General features: G+C 38.4%; 1 protein-coding gene across 1 annotated transcript in view; it reads right to left on the reverse strand.

Moving 5' to 3' along the window:
* Nucleotides 1–311: 311 nt before the first annotated feature.
* STAT4 (signal transducer and activator of transcription 4) overlaps nt 312–25,022 on the reverse strand; it is a 44,932-nt gene continuing 20,221 nt past the window's right edge. The window contains exons 6-24 of the mRNA XM_062002565.1: nt 22,254–22,332; nt 20,594–20,679; nt 19,544–19,695; nt 18,206–18,364; nt 17,248–17,340; nt 16,395–16,454; nt 15,364–15,381; nt 15,194–15,287; nt 14,281–14,325; nt 10,975–11,058; nt 10,615–10,713; nt 9,290–9,425; nt 8,119–8,171; nt 7,225–7,319; nt 6,654–6,790; nt 6,050–6,241; nt 4,721–4,787; nt 4,070–4,178; nt 312–1,964 (exon numbers count right to left, since the gene is read on the reverse strand). Coding sequence (XP_061858549.1) covers nt 1,938–1,964; nt 4,070–4,178; nt 4,721–4,787; nt 6,050–6,241; nt 6,654–6,790; nt 7,225–7,319; nt 8,119–8,171; nt 9,290–9,425; nt 10,615–10,713; nt 10,975–11,058; nt 14,281–14,325; nt 15,194–15,287; nt 15,364–15,381; nt 16,395–16,454; nt 17,248–17,340; nt 18,206–18,364; nt 19,544–19,695; nt 20,594–20,679; nt 22,254–22,332 — 1,785 coding nt within the window. The 3' untranslated portion in view covers nt 312–1,937. The remainder of the gene's footprint in view (nt 1,965–4,069; nt 4,179–4,720; nt 4,788–6,049; nt 6,242–6,653; nt 6,791–7,224; nt 7,320–8,118; nt 8,172–9,289; nt 9,426–10,614; nt 10,714–10,974; nt 11,059–14,280; nt 14,326–15,193; nt 15,288–15,363; nt 15,382–16,394; nt 16,455–17,247; nt 17,341–18,205; nt 18,365–19,543; nt 19,696–20,593; nt 20,680–22,253; nt 22,333–25,022) is intronic.

The following is a 25,022-nucleotide window of genomic DNA, read 5'->3' on the forward strand; positions in this document are numbered from 1 at the left end:
AGAGTTGCATTGCTTGGGGAGCAGAGAGGAAGGAAAGAGAAGATTATGTGCCATGTCTGGATCCCTTTTACCTTTCTTCTAATGAGATTTAGATTGTCAAAAGTATAGGGTACCCCCTCATTTTGTTTGTATTAAGATTGTGAGAACAGGTTAGAATGAAAAGGCACGCAGCAGCTGATGCAAGGGGAAATAATGTTTGCTGCTTTGGAAGTCTGTGCTACTACATGTAGTTAGTTCAGACTTGAGATTAACAAAAAGAAGGCGTAACTATTTTTGTTGTATCTTGAAAAAATTCCACAGAAGTCCAGATATTCAATTTTAAGCCAAAATCTGTTTATTCATGCTGGTCATTTAAATTACAGATGTCATCAAACTACTATATACACAACTGTACTTGTTTTGGAAAAGCGTTTATATACGACAGAGTCCGAGAGAAAATGGCTTTTTATCTACAGCTTGCTTTGAATCACTCAGATTAATGAACAGAAACTTTGTTCATTTGAAATCTACTTGCATGTATCAGAGAACTATCTCATTACTCTGTTTCCATTCACTTGCTTTCAACTATGGGTGAGAGAAGAGAGTGAAAAAGGAGAAATGAAAGTAAAATCCAGGTCTTATTGATTCAAGGAGGCTGTTTTTACCTACTTACTCTTGGTAATTTGTACCTACTCAAGAAGACTGTGAGGTGCAAATCCTCATATATATGTATTTTAAGAACTTTGCGTGCATTAATCATGTATTCTGCAGAGAATAATTAAATCTTGAATCAGCCTGCTTACATGAAACACAGTGGCCTTGGAACTGCCTGTTTATTATTCTACTACCAGAGGTTTTAACGATAATATTGGAGGAAAAAAATCCCAACAAAACCAAACATCCCAAACCTAGCACTAAACCATGCCTAAAAGAAAAAGCAGAACAGTTTTAAAAGGCAATTTACCACTTATACAAAACCTACTTATTCTGCTTATTAAATGAATCTGACAGGCCCATAATATTTTGTTGTGTAACACAAACTGCCTAGTGATCAGCAAATGCTGTAGCTCTTCAGTAATTGTTTTCTAAAACTGCTTCCCAGTCTGCCTTTACTGGAAAATATCCAAACTCTGTTAGATCAGGGTTTTTTCTTTGTAGACTTTCTGAATGCTTCATGCACAAACATTTACTTCTGCAACTATTTTCTGAGTGGGTTAAATTTTACTGACCCTCTCTTCCAGTGACAAAATGGAGACAACCTTTTTCGGTCACCACAGGTTTTGTGTCTGTTTCCTTTCTAGAAGTCCCTTCTCTTTCCAGCTTTGCCTGCCTGCCTTCCACAACTTCTGCTGTGGTGGCAGATGAAAATCTATGCTGAAGGTGTTTCACCTCTGGATTAAAAAAAAAAAACTAAAACAACAACCCAGACACTTATGGGACATTTGAACTCAGGGAACTGTGAATCTTTGCTTTGAAATAGAATCTAAGCCCATGGAATACAAGATGATAATTAAACAGAAAATATTAACATCATTAACATAATAAATCCTAATTTCCTAAAACACCCTAATGTCTTTAGTTGTCTTTATATGCTGTTTTCAGAAACAAACCCTCTGATTCTCATGCTCTCATGTTTCCAGCAATTTAAGGACATAAATTCTGCAAGTAAAATTTATCCATGCTGGACCCCACTGAAGTCCGACCACCTCTAAGCCAGAAATAATTTGTCCTTCTGTTAGTGAGGACAGCAATTCTGATGTGTAGGAGGTTACTTGTAATCCCTAGGGAGAGGATTGCTGGTTTTTTACATGGTATTGGCAAAATAAAGAGGCTGAAGAATAAAAAGAGTAATGGTTTCCAGGAAATGCTGATTTACAAAGGTGACCACAAGAAAAATTTACTGCATCTTTAACTGATCCAGTGTTCATACAATTACTGTTTTTCCCAGCATGTGAACTTCAGTCAGTTGAGTAAGGAGAACTCAGCTAGAAGAAAAGGAGAAAAAGATTAGTCTCATGGCAGTTACTGCTGTTAACTTATAATAGCTGCAGATGAAACCTCCTCTGGCTCAAGGAAATTTGTCATTTTGACAACATAATACTAACTAGTAAGGCCCTGACGATCATGTTTATAGCTCTTTAGAAAAGATAGAAAAGCTCAATAGAAAACACTGAGTGGGAAACAGTGGCAATAAAAATGATAACTATTTTTATATGAACTTTCATGCTTCTTTCAGCCTGTGGGTATGAATAGCAAGGTTCTTGCTGGAGTACTGTTTTCCCAATGGGTAGGGCAATCTGGAGAGGTAGGGAACAGAATGGAATTCAGCAAGACTGCAGAAATTGTATCTTGCTAAGACTGAGTTGTAGGATATTTTGTCCTCCTGCAGATTTCACTCTCATTCTCTGCATCTCACGCAGTGATTTTTTACTGGCATCTCGTTGAGAAAAAGTATTGCTTTAATAATGCAGATTGTCTGCTTATAGTACTTAGCCAGCTCTCCACCAGGGTGATTGTTGTGTGAATTAGGGATGAAAAAGCCTCCATATTTTCCTAATTTCTATTTAGCAAGGTAAATAGAATGGAAAAAGAAAGGCATTCTTGAAAATATCTCCCAAAAGTATTTTCTCCACCAATTTCTAGCAGAACTTGAAAACCTTTCTACTAAGAGCATCCAGAAATTCACTGACCATCTAGCAGAGCTGAACCACTTCTGTGGTACCCTTAAAAGCTGAAGCATGACTGTATTTGACTCTCTAATTCATCACCAAACATATTCTTTTTGTGCAGTTATGACCACAAAAGATCATGATGGTTACAGCTGATTTAGAAGCTGTGGACAGAGATGATATAAGAATTACTGTGCATGCTGAAAGAAACCAAAAACATTTGGAGCCTGATGATAAAATAAGTGAAGCCAACTACTCTTTTCACTGCTGAAACTTTGGGAAATGTAAATGTATGCATGGTTCACAAATGCAGTTTCCAAGGTCAGAACAGCTTTTACGTATATAAACCAAAGACTGACTGAGTGAGGACATGGATTGGATTGGGTGTGGTAGGTTTTAACACACAAGTTTCATTCAGACTAGGCTGTAGACTTTAGCAACTTGACAACTACTTTGTCAAGAGCACTATAAAAGAAAAAGGTGAAGAAGCAAAAAAAAAAAAAAGTTGCTGTTGAACAGATCTTCAGCTTGGTGTATATTAAAGAATTCCCCTATTTATAAATAAAGTTTAACTGGTTTTCCACTCATCAACAGTTGAGATTCTGGTTTAGTTTTGTTGTGTTTGTGGGTGAGGAAGAGCGTTTAGAGAAAGGCATTTGAGAGGGAGTTGACAGGCTTTTAAATGCATAACCATTTTGAGATCATAAAACATTGTGAACATACAGAAAATGAAGAGCTAGTATTAAAAAAAAAAGGAGGTTTTCTTTACAAGCTATTAAAGCCAAACCACTGCTGTATTTCCTGATAGAAGTCTGCTGGACAAATCTCCAGTGGGTATATACCAGTACTCTAAGTACTCTAGCCACGGTGATTCAGAACACAATTTCTAGTCAGAAAGTAAAGGAGAAAAATATTTTTAATAGGATATCGTTAGTGTGTTTTCCCTATCTTTCTATATACTTAGTAAATATTAGTTTTATTTGCTAAAACATTTTTGTTGCCTTTAATTTCTGACTTTAGTACGCCACATAGAAACTCACAGCATGGGTTGCACAAGTTTGCTGAATCATAAACCTTGTGCAGCCTCCCTGAGCAAGTCCTTTGTGCTACCTACAGAATTGTCAGTTACAGGCTTTTTTTGTGCAAGAACTCTGGGATCTCTGAGCTATGACATTCACAGTTCACTGGCCAGAGTGTCCCACAATTTCATATAACACAGCGATTCAAAGTATGCTTGCAGCATCCTGTCCCATTCAGATTAGGAAATGTCTGCATCATTGTTTCAGAATGTAATACAGCAAGTGATGGAAGAGCTCTAATTCTTTCATAATTGTACAAGCAGCCTTTTTATAACCAGCATCTGTTGTACATGTCCTGTTTGCTTAGGTATTAATTTAGGAATGGAAAAGTTGGCAACATACGGCAGTTTCAATCACTGTGGGACTCAGGTGTTCTCTCAGCACAGCGTAAACACTTGGAGACATTGGAAGAAGATCTGATGGAGAGTGTGGATCTGTAGAATCATTTAAGCTTAAAAAACAAAAACAAATACAAAATAATCTTAAAAGCAACCTAAATCCCTCCAATTTGATGAACAGCAGTGGAGTATGGTAAATGCTTGTTAACCCTGTACTTGGGCTTGCTGATGGCCCTGTAAGCACACGCTAACAACCAGGTATACATTTAAAAATGTAGGAGAAAGGATGAAGGAAAGAGAGGATAAACCTGACTCTGTAATAACAGCTGCTGGAGAGAAAAAAAGAGACAGTGAAAGATAAGTCACTGGACTAGATGATCTCTAAAGGTCCCTTCCAACCCCTACCATTCTATGATTCCATGATTCTATGATAAGTAGATCAGAGTACTGTGAAGACTGCATTCAATTTTTCCAAATGTTTTTCCACACAGATAGGAAAAGCACTATAGAAGTGATTTCTCTTTCTTGTCTTTATCAGTCCTTGGTCAAATAAATATATGTGATGATTTGAATGGGGGGAGGTAGGGAAAACTTTGAAACAGTGTAATACATCTTTAATACATCTGAAGTGTAACACATCTTTAAGGATACTTACATTTTGGAGACTGGGATAAATACAGAGGGAACATAACCTTTGCCTCCTCCATCTGAGGGCTTTGAGACTAAAAACAAACATTACAGAAATTGAAGATTACCTAGTAATTTTATTGTTTACTTGAAATTTATTATCTGCTTTAAGATGATAATATATTAAAAAAGGAATGTCCCTGTTTATGCTTACACAAGCAACCATAAAAATGACAGGAATTCCCGAGGTTAGTATTTGAGTTCAGGTCTTAGTCATATAATTGACTGTGCTTCCTTGATATGAGTTGCCATCTCAGCATATAATACAACAACTGATGAAAGAGATCTCTTTAGGGTTTCAGAAGCAAAATCGCTACATCTTTACGAGCTTGGTGATACTTCTGAGCCTCTAGATTTCATTTCCACAAATGCTTGCATTAAGCTCTGTCTATAGATAGAGTTTCGGCAAGGTCTTCAGCAGGAAACTGAGCACATACATAAAGTTTTAGGGGACTGGAGCATTAGGCAAAGTCCACTGAATTCAAATAAAGTGGGAAAACACATGTTAGCCTCCAGATATTTTTTAGTAGTATAGGAATTTAGTAGCACAGGAATTTGAATACTGAAAGTCCAGAAGAATGTGCATTATCTATTAAAAAAACCTGAAGGCTTTAAGGACTTCTCTGAGAGAGAGCGAGTTTGATCTAAAAATGGCCTGACTTGTAACTTGGACAAGAAAGAGCATGGGCCTGAGTGTATTTGGAGCCAGGCTCGTCTAATCTGCTTTTATTTTCCAGTGCAGTTGCCAGGGGTTTTCGGGACTGTTGTCTGCCACAATAACTTTGCAATTGCACAGCATGTTGGAAAAGGCAGAGGAGATAAGCAACCTTTGTTACAGGGTCCCACTGAATGAGATTAAATAAAACAGGTCTTCCAAGCTGTTTGGAAAACATGGAATTCCCTTGAAATTAAAGGGACAGTATGCTACAGTGTAATTATGAAGTCGATAAGCAGGATGACTTCTCGGTTTCAATTCCTTTGAACACTTGAACACTGAATTTTATAATGCATCAGTGAGGAAAAAAGTCCAGTTTTTTTACCCTTTCTACCCTAAGATCTATTTCTTAGCTTCTTTTAAATACTGTTGTCATCGCCTATAAGGTAAACTCTAAGACCAGGGATATAGTTACAAAACGCAGCTGTCTACAGGGTAGACAAGTGTTAAAACAGTTCTGTTGAAAATGCTGATTGAAGGAAGCATCTTAATCGGTTCTCTTCCTCCTCTCCCCATGTTCCCATTGCCCCTTGACTCTGCAGCTGCTTTGCAGAAAGTGTAAATGGTGAAGTGGAGCCCAACCTTCACTTGGCTGACAGCTGTAGTGTTTGCCAAAGGCCTTATCTTTGGGAATGTCTGGATATAGATACTTCAGAGGGTTTTCAGGAACGTTGTCTGCCATGATAACTTTGTAGTCGCGCAGTATGTCGGCAAACGGCAGTGCAGATAAACGACCTTTGTTATAGGGTTCCACTGAATGGAATGTTACGTCTCCTGCAAAAATACAAAAGCACTGTAAGGGCTGGTAACTGCTAAACCAGCATCTGCAGTTGGAAAGTATTTTTGCCTTTCTTTTGCAATTTACACTGGCGTGGGTTTTACCTGTTCACACCAATGTTAGTGTCTTTCAAGATAGACTTTCTGCACATGTGGAAACAAATGTAAAGGCTGCAGTAAGCAGGTACACCTCCTAATGAACTTATACAGCTAATTTAAAGAACTGAGAGGTAGACTTTCAGAGTTTTGGTTTATGTTTCAGTAAACACGATATTTGTATCTTGCCCAAAACTATACTAAGACATGACACACGTGAATTTTACTTTCCAGCCAAAGATACTGTGACTCCTGTATTACAGGTGTATTGCAGAGTTTGAGGGTTATGTTATTTTTTTAAAATTTTACTTACCATTTTCTAACTGATCCACCCAAGTAAAGGTAATGCCACCCAGATTGCTTTCACTAAACCTTAACAAAAACGTTCCTGGTGTCTTGTCTTTGAGCAAAATCCGTTCCTTCTCTTTGCTTACAAATCCCATTACATACCTGAAGTGTGACAAGAAATGATGAGTTTACTTTTGGCAAAAAATACAGACTTCAATCTGTCCAATGCATCTGGCTAAACTTTATGCAGGTGTTCAGAGCCTGGTTACAAAAGCTTTATAAGGTCTTGAAACTAGGACAAAAGCTTCATGTGATTTACATGTGGAGTATGGCATTGAGTTCCAAGTACTATGGAACTTGCTAAAATTTATCACAGTATTTGAACATACACTGACAGAACTGATAAATGGGTCTAAACATACATTCTGTGAAATTCAACCGTGTTTCCTGTTGGCCAAAAGTTATAAATGGGAAGAGGGAGACAGAAGTATTAAACTCATTGCAAATTCTCTTCAGGGTAGCTAAAACTGAAATTAGCAAAAAAAAAACCAAAAAGCAGGAAAAGATCAATATACAGCAGTATCCTTGTTGCTCACCCATCAATCCAAAGAGGAAGAATGTGTTTTTTAATTAAGTCCAGAATGGCTTCAAGCCAAACCCAAAAGGTAAAAGACTTTCCAGGCAAATGTTCCTAAAGTTTACAAACAAAACAAGAAAAAGACCAGCCACAGAACACAAACAAAAACAACACAGACAAGAAGAGAATTATGAGAATGTTATTACCAAATGTGCACATGGCTACCTCATTTTCTTAAGTATAGTCTAGTTTATTCATGCAGGAATGACAAATCCAGACTGCTGTTTTGACTAACATCTCTCAGTCTGACATAAAAACAATTGATTTTTCAGGTATGCCTTGGAAACACTCTGGTTTTCAAGAAAAATAATCACAGTCATTGTTTCTTCCTGGTTAAGAAATTGCATTTTGAGATGAATGATGGTAAAGTTGAACTTCCTTCCAAGGTTCTGTACTTCTTAACAGTGGTTAATATGACAAAAAAAAACCCCAAAACAAACGGTTTTCCCTTCTTTCTCAAGTTGTCTGTTCTCCAATGAAGTTACTGAATGTACCGACTGACTTGAAATAATTTAGGTCACAACTGAGCATATGGAAAAATGTTACTGTACACTTTATGAAAAATGTCTGCTGTGACAGCCCAATCTATTAATCATAAACTGAAATACACACAATACCTTATAATGACAATATAGGTGATATCTGTAGCAATGTAACTAAGTAGATCTCTTAGCCTAAGCTTGAAAGTTTTGGAAATAGTGTTCTCCCAGTTAAATTTTTACAGTGGATGTGATTGTGCTGGGCTACAAGAGCCACATACAGCAAGTGGGAATCTTGTAAGTAGCATCAGAGAGACAAGCATGCACGTGGGCCTTCAGGGAAAGAAAGTCTACTTTTGCTTTTGGAAACGTACCTTACAGAACTTTGCCCAGGACAGTTGATAATCATTATAATTGACTTGTTGTCCTGAGTGGAGATAAAAAGAAACCAATCAATCAAAATCAAAAGATGAGTCTATTTTTCTACAGTTTTGAAATGCAAATAGCTTGGTATCTGTGTAGTTGGGGTCAGGAGGAGAACTACAGTACAACCAGACTCAGGGAGGGATAGAGAGGGACAGTACAAGAGGTTTCCATATTGTTTTGAAGCAGCTGATAATGGTAGAACTGGGAATATTTGCCTAAAGTAGCCTAGGACTTCATTTCTGCAGCAATTTGTGCTCAATTTCAGTTTTTACCTCCAGTTTTACTTCTCTTGGCCTTCACTCTATATTCAGCTTTTGTATTTTAAGATAAAGGGGTTTTATTCTTTCTTATGATTATTGTTGATTTACAGTGGCACCTCTCGACTACCTCCACTAAGCAAGAAATCTCCAATAAACCATCAGAAAACTGGCTGTTATCCAGGGAAAACAGTCGTTGCTTCCCAGCTTTGAAAGCAATAAAAGTAAAGATTCCCCCCATTCTTTGACAAATGCTTCTGTTCTTGATCAACGGTAAAGGTATTGTTACACTGTCAGCTTGGAGCTTCTTACAGCTCACGATATGTTTTAGAAATCTCTTTTCTCCAGAAACAGATAAAGCTTTCTTTTCTTCTTCTTCCAGCTTTCCCTAAGGCCACTCTCCCTTCTGGGGGACAGTCAGATCGAAGTGTTCAATAGTTGATCTCACTGAAGTTATAGGGCCTCTTTGCTACACTGTCACCAGTGAAGGGATGGGTCCCAGAACTAAACAGACACACAGATACTTAAAATGAAACAAAGCCCAAAGCCCAGAAGCAAGCAAGATAACTTTCTTTTGATTTCAGATGTGTGAGAGAATTACTTGCTAAGTAAACAAAACGACATCACAGTTCAGTGTAACTCTGATGCCCTTTTTCTTCAGTTGAGCAGCCTGGAAGTTCAGAAGTTTAATGACTTTGTGGTAAGAATAAGCTGTCACATGCTTTTTAAAGAAAACTAACAGTCATCGTGGCATTTTTGAAGTCAGCTCTGGAAGTGGAGGTCATACTTAAAGTCATTACCTGTAACTATCAAATGTAAGAGCCCCAAAGCAAATAACACCTGTATATTTCTATACACTTACCCGTAAGTTTCTCTGCCAGCATGTTAAGCTGCTCAGAATTGAGTCCACGACCAACATACGAAGAAAATTGCCAGCTCAGTACTTCCAAGAGCTGACTTAAAGTGGCAGCAGGGGGATTGTTGAAGAAAGACAAATTCTGCAACAGAATCACTGCTTTGTTTAGACAGCAACCATGAAATACACCACAGGTTATGAAGAAAAGGCTGTAAGTACTTCAGTAGAATCTAGACTTGTTAGATGGGGGGGGGGGGGGGCAGTGGTATATTTGGGGTAGATATGTACTGTCCCTCTCAGCTGCAGCCACCCAGCAAGGTCTGCTCAGGAGCCTAAGCGGAGTTGTAGGGGCAGGCTGTTACAAAGAGGGAGTCCATGCATGCATACTGGATTGCAAAATACCTTGCTAGGCTTCATGTAAAGACATGCTTAAATCCTGCCCAATAAATGCACATATTCTCACTGTAATATGTTTGGTGCAAACAAAAAAGCTTAAACAGTTGCCTGCTTTTATAATGGTATACTGTTGAGCAGTTTAGCACAGCTTGGTTTTTCATTTGGTTTCTGGACTATACATACTGAAGACTGTTGAAAAACTCTTTGGAGTATCAGAGAGCCATAACGGCCAGGCTGCTGGTCAGCTGACCTGCCATCATTCCTAGGCACACTCCATGGTAACTGCCTTACACCTCCTCTCCTCTGAACACCTACGTGACTGCCACTAATCCCCAACTGAAAGCCTGAGAGCTATCAGCAGCACTGTTCTTCAAATAACAGTAACAATGACAGTCCATCTAAAACATGTACTCAGTCAGTTGGGGCCTGAAAAAGAAGGATTCTTCTTTTGCTCATGGTTAGAGCCACTAGAAGGTGTTACTTGACACTTATAGTCTTCTCCGTAGAAAGCACTAACTCCTATAAAATGTGAGGGGGGAAACAGCACTTAAGTACATTACAGACCCACCTATACACCTACTTAGACAGTTCTGAATTGTACAAGTAGAATTATTTTGGATAACTTTTTGGTCGATTGTATCCAAAAAAGAAAAATTCAAACTATAAAAGTTGTGGAAAAGTTCTATCACCTTTCCTTGGTTTAAGAACTACTACTTCAGCTTAAAAAGGGAAGGCTCAGCGTGCACGTGGTTTTATACCTGGGCAGGGAACAAAAGATAGTGTGAACAACATTGAAGTATGATGTTGATAATGGTGTGTGTGAATAAGGCCAGTTTAAGAGGGAAACACAGCCTCTTTATAATGAATATACTTGGTGACCAAATCACAGAAATGTGAAAATGCAGAAAGTCAATACTTGCATACTGAAGACCTACCTGAGGATCGTTGGTTGACAGATTGTACCAAATAATAGAAGCCCATGCATTGGGTAGTTGGCTGACATTGGAGATCATCACCACAGGCAAAGAGCTGGTCTGGAAGAAAGAATTAATGTAGTATGTAAAAGCTGCCAAAGAATGTGTTAGCACTGTGTTATGCTTTGGTTTTTAGCCCCTCTTCCTTCCCAGAGCATACACGAGTCCACGAGTTTTGGAAATCTTGCGTTTGCTTATGGTTACTGCTGAAGATGGCATCTAGGATAGATGAACCTATGGTGTGGCCCAACACGGTTGTTCTGTAAGCTGCAGGAAAATGCCTTTTGTTTTTGCCCCAGAAAATCTGTGTAGAATACTCACTTCCAAATTTATAGTCAATCCATACAGACAGACTTGTGTTTCAAAGCTGATGGAGTGCAGTTCCTCGGTCACCATGTGAGGGCCCTGAGGGAGTAAGTGGTTATAAAACTGAGATTGCAGAGTTGGCATTTAACACTATTTTAGTGACCCAACTGCTGAAATGACACAACTTTGAAAGAAAACACATATCAAATACATGAGCAGAACAGGAAAAGGGGGAAGTGAAGGAAATAATTTGTTTGTTAAACTCTGACATTAAATAAGTCCAGAAGTCTGGGGTTTTTTTCTAATGAATCTAAAAAGAAAAAGCCTTTATATTTTTAAAACAATACTTCTAAACATCAAGCTTGGAACTTTTTCTAAAATGGTGCTTTTAAACACAGATTTGCACATAAAACATTAACAGATTATTTTTGTGTCTGATTAAGATTGTCTCCAACTTTTCCTAAGTTTCTTTACTGATTGACAATTCCAATTTAAACACAGATGTTAAACTTCAGGGAGAAACAAACTAGAAACAAAACAAAGAGCTGCAGCTTCAATGACAAATAGGCCCTAATCTGAGTACTAGTTGAAGAAGTAGAGACCTAAATCATTAATCCAAAGCAAATCTAGTATTAAAAAAACAAGTTTTTCCTGGATGGGCAGGGAGGAAACCAAAAAAAAAGAAAATCTGTTTGTCATAGTTGATTAGAGTTTGCAGTACAAATCTTTTGTTTTGATAACAAACTGGTGTAGCTCTGTAAAGATCCAAATCTCTGCCCCTTGGGAAACAGATCTTTCAAAATGCAGAAGTCAAAGTATAAAAATCTGATTGTCTTTTTGTTGTTGTTTTTTTTTACACTCCCCATCACATATTTGCTTTGTCACACTTTTTAAAAGAAGGAAAAAAATATTAAAAGTCCCAAATAAATTTTCCATTTATGGAAATATTCCACTTGCAGTCAATGTAAAGTAAAACTGCTCCTTGGGACGGTGCCTCATGGCTGTGTCTTTCTCGTGGAAGGCCTCCTCCTACAGGCCACTGCAACAGAAGATACTTTTGAAATGAGTGATAAAGACCACAGGAGATCCCCAGGCATCTACATAATAAATTTGCCTTGCAAAGGGAAGATCCAGCCTAGAGATGAAGGTTTTTACATTAAATATTCAAATGAGCTCAAATGTTTTAATACGGGTAGAATCAATCCAGCTGAACCTGTATTGCTGATACAAAGTTGGAAAGAGTCAGAGACCCTCCCCTTCTCCCCTGCCCCGTTAGGACTTTACAAAAACTTTGAATTTTTCTCTTGGAAAAAACATCTAGACAAAAAGGCCTATCTACATGAACGGACAAACCTCAAATACTGAGAGCTTACACTATTTTTTAATGAGGAAAATCATGTTTAACAACTGCACTTCCAGCTTACCAAACATGCTGTAACAAAGGTTTTGAATTATAGTTCTTAATAAAACCACTTCCACCCCTGTTCATGCTAATAATGACTTCATGGGCTGTGATCTGACCAAGGAGAAGCTCTCTTTGAAGAAATCAGTTAGCAGTGAACCATGTCACAGCTCAGCTGTCCTCATTCTCCACAGCCTTATGTTTTATGTAGTTATAAAGACATAATGTGTGAAAGTGGGAGTAAAATGTTACCAGAAGTAGAGGACCTTCATTTTTGTGTTTGCTTGTCTTGATGCAAATGACTTTGTAAGTAGCAGAGTAATTGTGAGGCAAGCCTGGAGTTTCAGTCTTGCTAATCAGGTTGCAAGTTACTCTGTTAAAAAACACTGTGTGAAGTGTGCACAAGTATCTTCTGCTTTATGTTTTTGGATAAAATTCTCCATGCTGATCACACCTTTGCTTTATACTTACAGATAACTTGCAATAACTTTTCTGCTTGTGTAACTACATCTGTTGGGCTGTAACATGAGGGATTTTATTATCTTTTAATTTTTTTTTTTTTAACTTGCCAACACAGTTTGCCCTCAGTGCTTCTACTGTGCAAAAACGTTACACAGCTGTGGAGATACCTGAAAACAATACAGGCCATTTCACTTCTACCTAAGTAGGTGCCACTCATAGAGGCATGATATTAGTGACCTTGGGAGACAGTGATTGCTTTGGTAGAATTGTCAAAAGCTGTATCATTGGCTGCAACCTTCTGACTCTTGCTTCAGTCAGAGATTTGTCTGCAGAAATTTGCTGTTAATGCTAATTTTATGGTGATGGTCTGTTACCACCCTAGAGTTTCTGTGTACTCATGCCTTTCTCTTCTCTGCCTACTGCCTCTGGTTGCTGGCTGAGGACACTCTGCCATCTCTTTTGCCATGGCAGCTCTCCATTCCCCTCCTGCCAGGGTGCAGAAGATGAATGAATGAAGGCAACAACTTTCTTGTCTGTGATTCTGATTTTGTCTGTGACACCTAGGGCACTCAGAGGAATCACAGTTTGTAGGAAGCCAGAGCTGAGAAAAAAGATATAGGGAAAAGCTGTGCAGCTGCTGCGGAGCTGAGCAGGGGAAGAACAACAGGGTGGTGGTCTGGATGCAAGGGGTGCTGGAAGGTAACACAGAAATGGAAGGAGCACTCTGTGGTACTGGGGAATGCAGGGACACAAAATTTGGGGTGTGAATTGGGGCTGCTATAAATACTTCTGGCTGCTGTTCTCTGCAAAGCAAGAATGTATGGATTTTAAGTTCATCTGCTGGAAGCAAGCAGTTGCAAAACCTTCTCACCTTACGAGCCAGGTGGTATATGTATGTTTCTGAAACTGGGGTACTGCCAAGTACCTGCTGGTTTTAGGGCTAACATGTCATAGTCCTGTGTCACCACAAGAGGGGAACCTCAGACCGGATTCGTGTGAGCATTGGTAAACTATACACACTTTTGCTCCTGGTTGAGGCAAAGAAATTTCTCTGAAGCAAAAGTACGTGTACTTCAGCCATTAACTTGGCCAACAGAATACATGTTTAAAAAGTCGTTCCTATAGAAAAAAAAGTTTCAACAAAAAACTTTAAAAGCCTATTTTTTCCCTCAAAAAGTAAGTGACCAAAAAGACAGCCTTAAAGGGGAATACATACATTCAGATGATTACTCCCTACCTTCTAACATTTCTAATGTACAAATGTAATTCAAATTTCTACAAGTAGTTCTGAAAAATTCTCATTATGCTAACATATCATCAATGGGTCCTATAATTATTACAAGGATAACATACATTTCAAAATCTAACAAGATACAGTTACACTTTGATTTAAATAATATCCAGTCTCAAATACTTGTAAAGTAATTAAAAGTAACGTGTGAAATCAGTGCACAAACCTCATTTCCTTTGCTTCCAGCATTTGATTTCATTTCTTTGGGTTGCTGTATAAAGCAAAACAATATTTATGTGCCAAAGAAACTATAGACAGAAACACATATAAAGCAGCTCATTTGTAATCACGATGTTCTTAGTATAGAAGGTTTTATTTACAATATACAAATACAGTGTAATGAAGGCTCTGACACTACGCTTTGAAAAGTCTATCCAGTGAATAGTCTTTTGATAAAGAAACTAAATTAATGTAACAAAGTGTTAGTTAGGGTGCTTGTTAAGTGGGTAATACAAAAAAAAATGTGCTAAAGACCATCAATATTCATCTCCTCTTGCAAAACTACACTGATGCACTGCAGCTATGGTTAAGCCAAAAAAAACCCGTAAGTGAGCGAGTGTAGTTTGACGGACATGGTTTAGTGCTGGGCTGGGTAGTATTAGTTTAGTGGTTGGACTAGATTATCTTAAAGGTCTTTTCCAACCGAAACGATTCTATGAAAGCATGAATCACTGGGATGTTATAGAGGTTGCAGAAGCAGGACTGTAGCCTCTCAAAAGATGGTTATCACAACCGTTAACTGAAGTATTCACTTATGTATTTCCCCTAGACAATGGTGGTGTGGTTTATTTTTGTTTTTTCTTTAACAAAACTCAGTTTCTGAGAAGCTGTGTAATTCAGCATTGTTAGTCTTTCCCTTTTCTGGCATGAATTAGTTAAATTTGGCTTTGTCATTTTAGTCTTATTTTATGAAATAGATAAAGTATGGAATCGAATAAAGAGTTCCTAGGACTAAACTTTCTGTGTGAGGAAAAAGAAAATGTGTGAAGACTTGACAGTGATACTCCCTGTATAGTTTTCAAAGAATCTCTTATTTCTTTACCAGAGGCACCTGACAGGAAAAAAGCAGTCAAACTTACCAAATGTCGAAATTCTACCGACAGGCTTCCATTTGCAGACTCATCCATGTTCATTGCTTTCACATGTGTCCCACACAGAACGAATCTACGATTACTATGGAGGACATTACACTTAACATACTCAACATCATATGGGATAATCTCAGAAATACTTTATTTTAATGTCTTACCTTACAGTTGAAACATTCCTAAAATAGAAGAGGGGCAGCGGGGAAGAAAGATATTGTGAATCAGTAGATGCATAAGCCGTAATTTGTACTACCAAATGTATCTTGAAGTGGTAGATTTTGCCTTGTCGAAGTTAATTTGTATTACCAACACAACTGCAAGTTTTAAACTAAAGAACTGAATTTTTTACTGTCCAGTTAGACTTTTGCTTCTGGCTAGATGCAAGTAGTGCACTTACCTATCTAATTGCCTTTGCTGATTTTGAAGTCATATGTTGACATGTTTGCCCCATGTTTTATTATGCCAGGCTAACCAAGCTTGCTCTACGGTACCGACTATTGCTCAAGATAATACACCTTGCTGAGAGAAGATCCATGAACTCAAATACAAATAGTCCAAGCAGCATTAACAGTGTTTTCACAAATGCAGCATAGACAGTCTCCGAGATACATTTTGCTCTGGAAATTATAATCAAACAAAGAAGCTGGGGACGCTGTTAATTTGGGACCACTCTAAATAATGACGAGAACACAAAAGTGAAAGGTGGAGGTAGCAATCTTAATTTCAGATGAGGTTAAACTCTGTAAGCTGACATAGATACTAATTATGGCACTAATTTTTCAAGCACAAGCTTTGTGTACTACTTGGAGCAGCTGCATCGAAGGTACTGGGCCTATCAACACAAGCAGAAATTGGTGGTATTTCAAAGCTAACTATTCCATAAATCCAAACAGTCTGATTTAATTTTTTTTATATGTGGCTATTTCTGACTGAAGAATGTTATCTAAGTCTTTAAACAAATCTTACATGGACTTCTTGTCTCCCAGCTGAAAATATCAATAGCAGCTTTTTTCAAAAGAAAAATCTAACAAATCAATCTTCCCCATTATGCTGATGTTTTAACTGGTTTGGGATTTGGTTTTTTTTTCTTTCCCTTTATAGAGTAACTTCTAAATCAGATAGAGTACTAACTGAAAAACACGTGTTGTCTCTGTAGAGGGAGAGAGAATATCTTCACTTTAAAGTTTCTTACTTGTCAATAGTCGCTTTCACTCTGATCTGGTAGTTCAGCTCTGGCAATTTAATTAGCAACCTTCAGAACAGAAAATGTAGAAGAGAATATTAACAGAATAAATTTTTCACCAGAAGATATTAGAGATCAGTAGCTCCACACTATTGCATGTGAAAGTATTATAATCTGAAAACAGATTAGCCATCTAGGATTATATCATGATTTACAGGGTTATATACTCAGAAAGAGGAGCTGGGCTGTTGCAATGGTGGGCATTCTACCCTCCCTTGGAAGTATATGGAGAAGTTAGTGTGTGTTTGAAGGAATAGCTAGGAGATACAATGAAGAAGTAACAACTAAGAGATGGATTTGGATTTGTTATAATCTGTGACTACCCCCTATGTTCCCTTTCCACAATTCCCAAAATGCATTCTCTTTAATCTTTTCACAAAACCAGGCAAGGAGCTAGTGGGAGAGAAATAATTTGTCATTGATTCACCAGGGCTCCCCAACAAACAAAAGGTTCTCTTTCCTACATGCAAAAGCGTCTCTAAGTATTCTGTGTTGGCTTGTATGATGTGGATCGCTATCACTCTGCAAACAGAGTAAATTAAAACAAGAATTCAATGCATACAAAACTCAAAAGGTGCTGACTTTTGGCAACGATTTGCCTTTCTTCCTCACGCTGATTTACTCTTTATTGTCACTTCTTCTGAGTGACAGATTATCTGGCCTTTATATCCCCATTCCAGAAAATCTCCTTGGAGTCAAAAGGATCTCTAATACAAGTTGATCTGCTTTTGTTTTCTAGATTCTCTGAGGATAAAATGCAACAGGCACATGAAGGAGTTTACATCAGATTTCCCTTCCTTACCTTAATTTAACAGTGAACTGTATTAACGTTTTAAGAACCATTGGCCTCTGAGGATGTGTTGGCATACAGGGTTGCCTTTCAACCACAAATGAACTGTATGAAAAAAGGTGAAACAAATACATAGTTAGGAATATGCATAAATAAACAGCTGTATTAGAGGGGAAAAAAAGGTGCTAGTATCTTTTAAGAGACTTTTTTCTGTACAAATGTTCAGCTCTCAGTTCTAAAAATGATCCAGTAGTCTAACTTCCAATTAAACTGTTCCCATAAGAAACAGTTATTTGGAATATATTAAAAATAAAACCAAAATAAATTCCATAGTCTAAAATACCAGGTCTAAAAAGTCTGCAAGACTGAGACTTTCATCAGAACCATAAATGAGAGTATGAAAATACACTGAGTCTGGCTCCAATGAAATTAAACAATCACTATATTTTTTCATTTTTATAAAAAATTCTATTGATCATCTTTTGCTTTCAGATAAGTCACTTGTGCTGTATCTCTAGTATAGCCAGTATAAAAGGTAAGAGTAATGATATCAGAATTTCATCTATGAACAGAAGGGTGAATTGGGGTCAGGAGGTGAATACCTTGGTGGAGAAGAGGAATGACAAGGAACCTAACACTTTACTTAAAAAAACCCCAAACAAATACACAACTTTTCTGGCAATAACTCCTAATGAAATACTCAGATTTTATGTGGTCACTTAGTCAGGACTTGAACACAGACTGTTAACTGCTACACATGAGAAGCTGCCTGGCACTTTCAGCTTCTAGGAGTTTTGAAGACAGTTGTGCATACTTTTTATATCTGAAAGTTGATCTTTTAGATCCTCAGATCCTAACTGGTTTGGGTTTTTTGCCCTCCCCTCTCTTTTTAACAATTAAGGTTTCATTGTTGCTAATAAATTTGTGCCAGTTCAGGTAAAGTTCTGTACACTGTCACCAGCTAACGCACTTCCGGAAAAGATTGTAGAGCAGAAAGTTGACTTTTTCCAGCAGCTGAGGTCTTTGCAATGGGATAGGGTCCCCATCGTAAGTCAATCTGGTCAACAGTTCATCCAGTTTTTCTAGTTGTCTTCTAACTTGAAAGAGGCTCTCTGCCAACAGTGTAAAACTACAACAAAACAAAATATTAGTTCACAGTCCTTCCTCTAAACCATTTTGTAGAACATAATGGCTTCTGAAGTTCTGGCTTAAGGAAATCAGAATCAGTACTAATTGGTGCTTTCTAGGTTTATCCAAACTCATGTCTGTTCATCTTCTGTTTACAGGAGGATATAAATACATCAGGAAAATTGCATAATTTTCACATATAAATATTTATGCAACAGGCCTCATCAACAGCAATGCAATGCTGTCTGTGATCATTTGAAGAAATTTAGACATGGTTCTGATGTTTCAAATGCAGGGCATTCATGACAATTTCAGTTCTTTCCTACAGCTCAGTAGTTCTGCAAAATATGCTTTTTAAAAGGATAATATTTATACAAAATGAACAAGTTACCAAGATGGAGGAAGTATAAAAACAATTAAAGCAAATCAAATAAAAAATGCTTGCTAACAGTTTCATAGGGTATGTATATATAAAATCAGATTTTTAAAGCTATTTTTAACATCTTAATTGGAAAAAAAATCAGTGGGAAAGAATCCCACACCAAAAAAAGGCAAAAAATACTTTTTCTTCTAATTTAAAAAGGTTCTTGGTTGATTTCCTTCCTTTTTTCTTTCTTTTTGCTTCACCTTTTAATAAGACAACTTTGGTGGGAGAAATTACCAGGATGTTGACATTCTCTTGCTGTGCAAGCTTTTAAAATATAATGTTATTTTATTTTTATTTGCAATCACCTTTAGTGTTGCCACCACAGAAACTACTGCCATTCAGTTCCTACATAGTTTGAAGACTGGAGGAGTGAGTCAAAGCGTAAGTGTCTACCCAGCTCCTGCCTAGACAAAACTCCCACTGTCCTCAGTGACAAACTCAGTCAGCACAGTTCTTACTCAAGCAAAACTCCCTCTGAGAGGGTATGTATCGTGTATCTGGAACAACTGTCAAACCAAAAAATTAGTGACTGCCACAGCTCTGGCTCAGTAGTTCACTGTGGTGTTACCAACTGTGAATAGCAGTTGTTGTCTACAAAAACAAATTGTATTTTTAGTTATTTACTTGCTTAACTGCTAATGAATTTGCTGCTGTTGCAAGGTAGCAAGGCAACTGATCTAAAGGAATGATCATTTCACACGCAGTAGACTTCCTGTGGTTTTCAGTTGAAACACAAGTTCAAGACAAGTTTACCAGTTCTGGAGCTGATCAAGTCCACCATGGAGAGGACCCCCAATGCAGGCAATCTGCTGCCGCCTCTTCCAGTCTAGCAGCTCTTCAGTCAGCATGTTGCTCATAAGCATATCAATTTCATGAATCACACGCCCTATTTTACCAAGTACTTCCTGCAAAATAGGAAATGTGTCACAAACTGTCCTCAGGGAACAGCCACGAAATTCTGCAATTGTCAAAAAAGTGCTGGTTACCGGTGGGGTTTTTTTTTTTGAAAGTCACTATATCTAGTCCCTACCAGTTCAGTCTCATTAACTCAGAGGTGACTGGATTCATCACCCATTGTACGTGAAATTAATCCCAAATCTCTACAAACCCGTCCTCAGTAAATCAACTTTTTGATTTTGGTTAGGGGTGTGAGGGAGGATTGTTGCATTCTTTGTAAGGTAACACCTCCAAGAAGGTGACATTTGCAAGCACCATCAAGGTCAAAAAGTTCTCCTTTTGTTTTGCATCATATCTAGTGCATTGTTGTTTTGCTTGCTTGCTTTTAACCTTAAAAAACCACATGGACTCAAAGAAATTGCCTAAATTGTACTGGCTTCTGGGCCAGTAAAGAAGTGGTTGGGGGAATAGTTGCAAATCTTGGTTGCTGAACAGAACAAGGTACCATTGGTGGGTTGTAGGGGATTTTTAGTTTGCTTGTTTTATTTTCTTTGCAATTATTAGATTAAATCTGCTTTGAATACTTTTTATTTACTTCAAAAGCTACAGATTACCAGCTAAGTTATCCATTTAGCACAGTACTTAAGAGGTCCTGTGAAGCGATGCCCCCTCCTCACTTCCAATGTGTGCTGAACCATATCCTTGACTGAGCTGTTACTTAACTGCCAGTTTGTTAACTGCTAGTCAAAATCACCCATATCTAATCAAAGCTTTTGTGGATTTTTACATATGTTGTCTGTTTTTACAGAGGTGAGTTTAAAAAGGCACACATATGCATTTGAGTATTCAGTGTGGGAATAAGGGGAGAAAGCAAATGAACCACAAATGACAAAACATATCACTAACCTTTCTCTTGTAGTCTAAAGTGTTGAGCATTGCCTGCAACGCCAACATTTCCTGTTTAATGAGGGCACTGTTTTTGTCATTCTGCTCTGCAAGGGATGAAAAAAAATCCCTATAAATGTGTGTGTAGGCGTGTGTGCGTGTTTATAAGGGGAGGAGGGGAAAAAACCACGACCACACTGCAGCATGAACTAGTGAAAAAATAAACTGCAGACATCAGTACATTATGTAATGGTGTCTTTCATTTGAATGGACTAACTTGTACTTTAGTAAAAGTTTAAGGTAAGGTTTTATGACTCCACTTTTTAGATGTATATGTGGAACAGGAAAAGGTAGAAAACATTCAGATGATATCTGCAAATCAATAATTTCTTATCCATATGCATATTGGGTATGTTATCTACAACTAGATTAGATCATTGATTGGTCTCTACAGTACTGAAATATGCTCGTGGTGTCAGCAGTTAAGACTAAAGCTCTTTGGATTTGATGTGAATTACACGTCTGGCTGAGAGAATGGAGGTTAGGCATTTGAAACAGAGATAGTGTTCACTGCTGTGGGGATGAGTCAGGAGTATGGCACACCGGGTATTTCCCCCTCTCCATAACTTTTTTTCCTTTTCTGGATCTTGCATGAATTTCAAGCCCCCTCAAGCTTGCCCCATGCTCTTTCATCTGCAGCATTTCCTCTCCCTTGCCCCAGTTTCTGCTCTCCTTGCATCTTTCACACTGCCTTTAAAAAAGAAATTGATGCCAACTGTGTCTTTGTAAGCTTAGGACTGACATCTTCCCATTATGTCAGGGTAGGGTAGACAAGTAGCTGATTATCAGCTCAGCCACATCATTTGCTCATACACATTGTACGGTATTGCAAGCTGGCTGTACTGGTGCAGAACAGTTGTTGACACAGTGGATTTTTAAGCCCTGAAAGTCATTTATATAAGCATGTTTTATTTTGCAAGTGGGGCAGGCTTCAATCATTATGATTGTCCTGATGCCTACCAACTTATTAAACCATGGCAACTTGATCTCTTCCAATTATGTGGCTGAATCCAGCCTTAAATACACAGGATTGACATGTTTAAGAACTCAGACGTTTCAAGCCCAATAGCTTTGCATGCTTAAAGGGAAGCTAGCTGAGCTGACACATGTGGACCTCAGTTTCTTTTCTGAAAGAGATCGTGCAAGGACTGTTGCCATGTGCAGGTCTCAACCATCATAGGAGGGTCAAACATGCATTCAGAGCGCTTACCAGTTGGTTATCACCACTGTGGTCAAAAAAAGAACAGAAAGCCAGGTTAGAGGCTAAAATATCAGTTTTGCAAACTCTGCTCTAGGAAGTAAGAGGCCTCTCCACATCCTTACAAGGAAAGGCAATATTAAAGGTGAGGAAATTGAAAAACAGGTTAAGAAAATTACTATTTTCATACCATTATGCAGCTTGTATATAGAAAACAACTACACTTGCTTGACAAAGTCCTCTTTACCCTTTTAACCCCAAAAGAATCATTATGTTCCAAGACTGTAATTTTATATAAGCTAAAAATCCATTTTTATGTTTACATATATAATCTGGGTAAGGCATAAAAACCCTGACACTGGGGTCTAGCTGTGGAATCAGACATTTCCTAGAGAATCCAAATATTATTATAAAAACTCTTACCTAAGCTTTGTATTGTTTTATACCTGAAGTCAAATTCCTCTTGCAAGTCCTCCAAGTATTTGACATCTTGGTCAGTCATCTTTGCCAGACAAAGGAAAATAAAATTATTTGGGTGTTCACAGGAACATAAAAAGGAACTTGTTTTGTAATGGAGAAATGCATAACGTAGTATTTTCCCTTCCTACCATTTGAAAATTCCTAAACAGTTCTGAGAACTCTGGTTTACTATCTTATAAAATTTTGAAAAGACAATTGAATTATAAATGCAGATTTATAACTGCACATTTATTTTACTTGTTCAGAAAGCCAATTATTATCGTCTCTCCCACAGTCAAACAGTAGTTGATACAGCTTAACCACTTCTTGGTTTGCCAATTCAAAAACATAGTGGAAGGTAGGAAAGATTACACTTAGCCTAAGCTAAATTAAATTACCATGCCAATAAAGTAACACTCTTCTTGGAACTGTAAAGCAGCAGAAATGGGTAATTTTCCATTGACTTCAGTGGAAATGGGAATGGGGTATGCAAAGCCAAGAAAGGTGGAGCCAGAGACAGGAGCAGAGCTCAGTGACTATTTAGAGAATTACTTAGGAATTTGGGTAAGGAAATGAAACCTTTTTGCTGCTTCGGCTTTCTGCAAGTGTTTGTTTTAATACACACTGCAAAAAATTTAGCAGGTGTTTTCTAGTTACTAAACAATAATTCAAAAGAAGATACATCAAAAGAAGGAAAATAAAACTGTAGGAAATCATTTGTTTTACTTCAAAGGTCTGTTTTTGTGCTGTTTATAGGAAGCCTTGATTTTGCCAACTCATAAACAATCCTTTTCAGTTCTGAGATGTGCACATTAAGTATCTATGAAAAGATAAAAAACTTTTTTGCTAAATTAGGACACAGAGAAATAGGCATTTTGGTTTCCTCTTTATTTTAGAGACTAAACTTAAATGTCTAAGGTCTGAAATTACATACACAAGCAGCTGGCTGATTTCTGCATGCAACTTAATTACCCACTACAAAAACTTTGTATCTAGAAACAGTTCTCAGATTTACAACATCTTTTATGGATGGCAGCGCTTCCCTACACAGGCAGAAGGAGCAGCGTGGTAGGCTGCTGGCTTGCAGCTTTGTCTTGCATCTTTGCTCTGCAACTCTTCTCTTGATACACAGATAGAGATCTAGTATCACATTCTTCTAAAGCTAGCTTTATCCTTTTATGGGTTTCATCTCTCTTTCTTCCCTGTTGTAGGGAGATACTGATGAAAGAATGCTACTAGCCCTTCTTTCCACTGTACTAGAAGCATTCCTCTTGAATAGCATATTGACAGGTATTTAAAATATAGCTTCTACGCTGAGACTGCTGCAAAGCTGCTGGCTACCTGGGAACATTCCATCTGATTGGAAGTCAGACAATATAACACCCATTTATAAAAAGAGATAGAAGGATGATCCGAGAAATTACAGGCCTGTCAGTTTGACTTCAGTGCCCAGGAAGCTGATGGGGCAAATCATCCTCAGTTCTATCATGCAGGACATGCATACACATGCAGGACAATCAGGTGATCAGGCCTAGTCAGCATGGGTTTATGAAAGGCAGCTCCTGTTTAACAAACCTGATCTCATTCTTTGACATGGTGACCCACTTGTTGGATGAAGGAGAGTCTGTAGATGTTGTTTACTTTTAGTAAGGCATTTGACACTGTTGCCCACAGTATTCTCTTAGGGAAATTGGCTGTTCTTGGCTTGGATGGGCATACACTTTCCTGGGTGACAACCTGGTTAGATGGCCAGGTTCGAGGAGTCGTAGTCAATGGAGTTAAATCCAGTTGGCAGCCGTCATGAGTGGTACCCCCAGGGCTCAGTACTGGGGCCACTCCAGTTTAACATCTTTATCACCCTTGGTAAGTTTGCAGATGACACCAAGCTGGGTGGAAATGTCAATCTGCTTGAGGGTAGGGAAGCTTTACAGAGAGATCTAGATGGGCTGGATGGCTGGGCCAAGGCCAGTGCCATGACTTTCAATAATGCCAAGTGCCAGGTCCTGCACTTAGGCTACAACAATCCCCAGCAGAGCTACAGGCTTGGGCATGAGTGGCTGGAAAGCTGCCAGGCAGAGAGGGACCTGGGAGTGTTGATTGACAGTGGCTGACCATGAGCCAATGGCATCCTGGCCTGTATCAGGAACAGTGTTGTCAGCAGGAGGAGGCAGGTGATCATTGTCCTGTACTCAGCTTTGGTGAGGCTGCACCTCGAATACTGTGTCCAGTTTTGGGCCCCTCTCTACAAGAAGGACACTGAGGTATTGGAGAGGATCCAGAGGAGGGCTACCAAGCTAGTAAAGGATTTGGAGCATGTCTCATATGAGGAATGGCTGAGCGATCTGTTTAGCCTGGAGAAAACAAGGCTCAGGGGAGACCTTATCGCTCTCTACAACTACCTGAAAGGAAGTTGTAATGAGGTGGGAGTTGGCCTTTTCTCCCTAATAACAAGCAACAGAGCAAGAGGAAGTTGCCTCAAGTTGCACCAGGGGAGGTTCAGGCTGTATATGAGGAGGAACTTCTTTACTGAGATGGTTGTCAGGCATTGGAATAGCCTGCCCAGGGAGGTGGAGGAGTCACTGTCCCTGGAGGTGTTTAAGAGATGGTTGGATGATGCACTTAGGGAAATGGTCTAGTGGTTGATAGGACTGGGACAGAGACTGGACTCAATGATCTTAAAGGTCTCTTCCATACAAAATGATTCTATGATTCTATAAAGCTGGGCCTGGGATA

The sequence above is a fragment of the Colius striatus genome, chromosome 9 (genome assembly GCF_028858725.1).
Source record: "Colius striatus isolate bColStr4 chromosome 9, bColStr4.1.hap1, whole genome shotgun sequence".
In the NCBI taxonomy this organism is placed as follows: Eukaryota; Metazoa; Chordata; class Aves; order Coliiformes; family Coliidae; genus Colius; species Colius striatus.